Source organism: Myotis davidii, unplaced genomic scaffold (genome assembly GCF_000327345.1).
Source record: "Myotis davidii unplaced genomic scaffold, ASM32734v1 scaffold362, whole genome shotgun sequence".
Taxonomy (NCBI): Eukaryota; Metazoa; Chordata; class Mammalia; order Chiroptera; family Vespertilionidae; genus Myotis; species Myotis davidii.
This window is the reverse complement of record NW_006297152.1, coordinates 4,100,795-4,107,212: the sequence shown is the minus strand read 5'-3', so window position 1 is coordinate 4,107,212 and position 6,418 is coordinate 4,100,795. Positions and strand designations below refer to the sequence as shown.

Sequence of the window (6,418 nt, the reverse complement as noted above, 5' to 3'; positions counted from 1 at the left end):
GCAGCATCCATTCTCCTCCGTTCCAGGGACGTGAGAGGAAAACAGTTCCTCACCCTTGAAGTTAGTCACGACCATGTGAATTCCCATTGCTCCACTCTCCAAATCCTCCCTCCCTCACCAAACCCAGCCCCCACAGTGATATGGAGAAGCCACACATTTGGAGCAGCCCACAGTGATGTACCCACATATGGAGGGCAACCGCCCAGGGAAGACATCAGACCGCAGCAGACTTTGTACAGCCAGGCATAAGCCATTGCTGGGTTGAGCTGAGGAGATTTGGGCACCGTTTGATATACCAGCATAACTTGCCTCATCCTGACTGAGATACTGTCCCCTCACTGGGATATTAAAGAGAAAGCAGGACATCCAGTCTCGCTAATGACCAAGTAATGTGAAGTTCTAGAAGACAGCGAGACAGGTTTCCTAAGCCAAACTTTAGAGTTGGGCTCTTACATCAGCCCTGACCCATCCGTCCAATTTCTGTGCGAACATAGAGCACATGTTTCTGTTGCCATTAGCAACCCCGAATGTTTGGGTCCTTTCTGTTCCACCTCACGCCTCACTAGTTGCTTTTAACATCAACAAATATTTATTGAGGATCCACCATGTACAGAGTTAGATTTCTAAGAGAAAGAAACCTAATTTATAAACTCCTCCGTGTTTATACCGTTGTTTGAGAAGCCGTCTAGCTCTCCCTCCTCGAGCCTTCTGAGACTTGGGAGGGGGTTATTTTTTCAGTTACCCTTTCCACACTCTTGGTCTCTGTTTGGCCCTCACTTGGCCTGTGAGGCTTTAACATGTCAGCCAAACAGACTGCTCTTAGCCACTCTGTTTCCATCAAACATGGGAGGCCATTGCATTCATAGGAGAAGTGCCCCCCAAAAAGCCCAAAGTGGCTGGCTCCTGAAAACCACCATTGAGCAAAAATTAGAGAAATAAGCCTGGGTTTTGCCACTGAAGACAGAGAACTAAGCCATAGGAAAAACAGGAAATAATATGAGCTAGACCTAAGAAACTTACTTGACGGTTAGGTATATCCCAGGTTGTTTGGGGTCATTTCTGACTCCATCATTCATAATTGATCTAGACCCTTATTGAATCCCTCTCGATACATATTCCCAACCTATACCAACATTTGGTGCAACATGTTTCATTGGCTCCTGGATAGTTTCAATAAAGATCTAGGAATAATAATAGCTATTGTGACAGAGTTCTTATCACTTACTGAACTCTGGGCTACACACTCTTGGCATATGCAACACATTTATTTAATCTTTACAACATGTACCGTGGGATAGCTATGAGTGTCCTTATTTTACAGACAGGGAAACAAAGGCTTAAATGACTTGCCCAAGGTCACAGATCCGATAGAACTGATATCTGAACCTAAGCCTGACTCTTGCAGCTGAACTCTTAACCCCCAAGCTCTACCCTGCCACCAAAGCTATTCCTTGGTAGTCCTTGGAGCCAAGATGTCCTTGGGCAATGGGTCTGGGTTCATAGTAGCTCAGTTAGCTAAGTCTTTGCTTCTGGAGCACCCACCATCCAGCATGCAACATACCAGCCCAGTCACACTTGGAAAAGTAATTGAGAAATTATGCTTGCACCAAATCCTAACACTTCTCTATAACTTCTGAACTTCCATTGCTCTAGCCACCACCCTAGCTCAGGTGCTCATTCACCATGCTTGGGGTGTTTTCATATTTTTAAAACACTCATGTGCTCTTACTCTTGCCTCATTCTAACTCATTCGTTGTGCACACTGTTGAAAATATAATTTTCTTCCACAAAAAGAGCTCTGTTCTTGACCGTGACACTCAAATGTTTTATAATTTAAGTGCTTTCATATTCACCACATCATTTTATAGCTTCTTTTTTATTGTTGTTCTTTTGTAGAGATGAAGAAATTCAGACCAACCTAGATATAGACTTGCCTAAGGTCAAATAGTGAGTGATGGGAGGAGCTAGAACTCAGTTTTAGACCTTATGACTTCAGATCCAATATTCTTTTTAATATTTTTATTGATTTTTAGAGAGAAAAGAAGGGAGAGGGAAAGAAGGAGAGAAACATCGATGTGAGAGCAAAACATTGATCAGCTCCCCCCTGCACCCCTCAACTGAGATCAAGCCTGCAATCTGGGCATGTGCTCTGACTAGGAATTAAACCAGCAACCTTCTGTTGCACGGGATGATGCCCAACCAACTGAGCCACACTGGCCAGGACAGATCCAATATTCTTAATAATAGATATGATTTCTGTTGCCTCAAAATGTCATTGCTGAAAATGGGCACCTAAGATTTCCATCATCTCATGCTCTGATTTGCAAGAGCAAACTTCTCCATACCTCATACCCTGCCCAACCAACTGAGCCACATTGGCCAGGGCAGATCCAATATTCTTAATAATCTACATGACATTCTGTTGCCTCAAAATGTCATTGCTAAAAATGGGCACCTAAGATTTCCATTGTCTCATGCTCTGATTTGCAAGAGCAAACTTCTCATACCTCATACCTATTTACTTCTAACACTTTCATAAGCTCTAGCTTCCTGTAATTCACTCCCAAATTTGCTGTACAGGAAGCACATCCACAAATTTCTGTGCAGCTCCCACCACTCATTCCAAACTATCCTTCATCCTTCATCCTTCAAAACTCCCAGCCTCTTTGATGCTTATTTTCATACAACCTACCTCCTCATCGGGCCCCTTCAGCCACTGATGACTATGGCTTCTGGCTTGTGGTCTCACTGTTATCATTCTTAGTAACCTCAGCATCCATGTGGATCTAACAGCCTAGTGACTCCCAGGTCCTAGACCTTAGTACCAACAAGCATTCCTTCAGTGACCCACTACCATGCCTGCACCCATTATGCCCTTCATGCCTTGCTTCCATCAGTACCCAACCCAGACCTCATGGTCCAGTACTCTAACCATTCCTAGTAAACACTCTTAAATCTCTTCCATTGATCTTGTTTAGCAAACCCCCAATCTTGGTTAAATTCAATTGTCCATTTACACAGCACCGAGAAAAATACCGCAAGAGAAATTCACACAGTTGTTCTGAGTCATTTCAAAACTATAACTACAGATGTCAAATTGGCACTCAACACTGCCAAATATGCAACGATATACTTCCATAGTAAATTCACTTTCTGTTTTCTGAAAGATATATTTTGTGCCTTTTTCTTTCTTCTGAAATCTCCAACATCTCTCTCAAGCTGTTGATTGGAGTACATATGTCATAGAGAAAATATTCAAAGTCAAATTAGTCCTGCCTTTTCCTTTGATCTCAAGTTTACAAACTCAGAAGCATCTGTACCCACACGTTCTGACTTCTACCCATTGGCCACCCTGGTTCTCCCAGAGAAGCATCCCTGTTCCTACCTAGGACAACCTCTCCAATGCTGCCCTGGCTTACAACGCCTTTTGTTTTCTCAGGTCTTCAGCCTTAAGAGTCATCTTCCTCTCTTCTACACCATCAAGTTCTCCTTATCTGTTCTCCTTCTCAGCACACAAATATGCTAAAATCCTATCTTAAAAAATAACACACAAAACATAACAACCTCTGCCTTGATCTCTCACTGCCTTCTAGTCACCATCTTATTCCTCCAATTCTCCATCCCAGCAAGATCCCATTCTCTCATCTCCCCATTGTTCTCTCTTCAGCCCACTCCAATGGGCTTGTGTCCCCATCGTTTCACTGAAGTGGCTCTTATCAAGGTCACCACAGATCTCTATCTCAACAGAACAAATGATCAATTCTCTATCCTCACTTTACTTGACTTCTCAGCAGCATTTGGCTCCTTCTTGAACAGTTCTCATTTTTTCCTTCCAGCTTTCTGGCTGTTCGTCTCCCCCAGGGATCTGTCCTCCTCCCTCTCCTCTTCTCTTTCGATGTTCTATTACTAAACAAGTTCGCTCTGTTCCATGGCTTCAAATATCCTTTTAATTCGAATGACCTCAAATGTCTGTCTCCAGCTGGAGTCTCTTCCTGAACTCCAGATTCATAGAGCCAAGTATCTCCTAATCTTTCCACTCAGATGTTCAATAAATATCTTAAACTTACATCACCAAAACTTCTCTCCCAAATCTTTTCCCATGAAGCCTTTCGCACTTCATTAAATGGTAAACCAGGCCAAATCCTGGAGCCATCCTTGATTCCTTTCTTTCCTCACGGGCTGCATCCATGTCTCTGTAAGTCCTGTTGGCTCCACCACCAAAACATCTCCTAAATCTGCTTGCTTTTCATCTCCTCCATGCTACAGCTTACATCCCAAACACCATCTTCCCTCACCAAGAGAGCTATACTGGATCCCTATACGAACCTTTTGATGGCGAACCTTTTGAGCTTGGCGTGTCAGCATTTTGAAAAACCCTAACTTAACTCTTTGGTGCCGTGTCACATATAGACATTTTTTAAAATATTTGCAACCATAGTAAAACAAAGACTTATATTTTTGATATTTATTTTATATATTTAAATGCCATTTAACATGAAAAATCAACCAAAAAAATGAGTTCGCGTGTCACCTCTGACATGCGTGTCATAGGTTCGCCATCACTGCCCTATACTGTAATGTCCATGCCATAGTCTGAGTGACCTTTCTTATACATTAGAGGTCATTCTGACTGGGCTCACATCCTGCCCACATGCACACATCCTGTGCTCTAGTGATGAACAACTGAATTTCTTAGATCCTGTGTGACAATTCAGTGCAAATATGCCCTCCTTTGGGAAGCCATTTCCAACATCCTTCCCTACGCAGGGTGGATCTGTAGCTTTCTCCTTAGCCACCTGTACATTATACATAATAATTAGTGTAGCTACTGATTATTGAGCCTCTACTAATCCTGACATCATGTAGACCTGTAGGCAATAACAACACAGTGTGTAAGGATACAAGTTTTGGAGACAACAAGATTGGTTCAAAACCCAATCTGTCGTTTCCTTAGCAGAATGATCTGGGGCAGGTTACTTAAACTCTCTATGCCTCAAGTTTTTCATCTTTAATATGGAGATAATAAAACCTGTGACAATTCAGTGCAAATATGCCCTCCTTTGGGAAGCCATTTCCAACATCCTTCCCTACGCAGGGTGGATCTGTAGCTTTCTCCTTAGCCACCTGTACATTGTACATAATAATTAGTGTAGCTACTGATTATTGAGGCTCTACCAATCCTGACATCATGTAGACGTGTAGGCAATAACAACACAGTGTGGAAGGACACAAGTTTTGGAGACAAGAAGATTGGTTTAAAACCCAATCTGTCCTTTCCTTAGCAGAATGCTCTGGGGCAAGTTACTTAAACTCTCTATGCCTCAATTTTTTCATCTTTAATATGGAGATAATAAAACCCCTTTCACTGCTCTGTTGTAAGGATTAATGAGACAATGTATAAAGTAGCCTTAGTCGGTTTGACTTAGTGGATAGAGCATCGGCCTGCAGACTGAAGAGTCCCAGGTTTGATTCTGGGCAAAGGCACATGCCCGGTTGCAGGCTTGATCCCCAGTAGGGGGTGTGCAGGAGGCAGCCAATCAATGATTCTCTCTCATCATTGATGTTTCTATTTCTCTCTCTCTCCCTCTCCCTCTCCCTTCCTCTCTGAAATCAATTAAAATATATTTTAAAAAATGCTTAGTATGGTATCTGATACATCATAAACTATTAGTAAGATGAAGTCATAATTATTGTTGTAGTTATTAGACTTTATATATATATCATTGAACATCTTCCCCCAAAGTCTACAACTTTTCATCATCTCCATTGTACAACTAAACAAGTTAGATTACTTGCCCAAAGTCATATAATTAGAAAGCAGCAACGTTAGAGTTTAAATCCCAATACAAAGCTCCATTATAGCCCTGATGACATTGTGTGAAATGCATTTACTGTGTACCCAGCTCTCCACGTGGACGGATGCTCCCTGAGGGAAAAGACTTCATCATTGTTCACATTTCACGTTAGGGAAAGTTTAAGAACAAAGGAGCAAATGAATAGCCATGTTTCAGCCAAGGCAGACTGATGGCTGTGAGACTCCAGTCCTGGGGCAGGGGAGGTGTGTCTGTGGTGGTCATGGTGGCAGTGGAACAAGAGCCATCACAGGCTCTTGGGTCACTCACTCATTGCTTCTATCTGCACGTGGATGAGGGTTTCGACGTCGTCCTGCAGGGTCTGATGGGGCTTCAAGGGGATGGGCAGGTAGCCGTAGTGCTCTCTGTTGCAGAGGTACATCTGGATGCCTGAGGACCCAAGAGAGGGACAAAGCCGACCAATCAGAAAACAACACTTGTTAGTTCTGTAGTGATAACTATGGGAAAGGAGGCTGGACTGTGGCTGGTGCTGGGTTTGGCTCTGATATTGAACAAGTAGCTGTTTCAGGCACTGTCTGCAGACCTCAAAAATGCTCCTTTATTAA

The 6,418-nt window shown here is 42.8% G+C and overlaps 1 protein-coding gene across 4 annotated transcripts in view; it reads right to left on the bottom strand.

The window, feature by feature from the left end:
* Window positions 1-6,418, bottom strand: part of COLGALT2 (collagen beta(1-O)galactosyltransferase 2) — a 33,658-nt gene that overhangs the window by 14,091 nt on the left and 13,149 nt on the right. For all 4 annotated transcript variants that reach the window (XM_015569962.1, XM_015569959.1, XM_015569961.1 and 1 more), the window contains exon 5: window positions 6,123-6,242. In XM_015569962.1, the coding sequence (XP_015425448.1) occupies window positions 6,123-6,242 (120 nt within the window). The remainder of the gene's footprint in view (window positions 1-6,122; window positions 6,243-6,418) is intronic.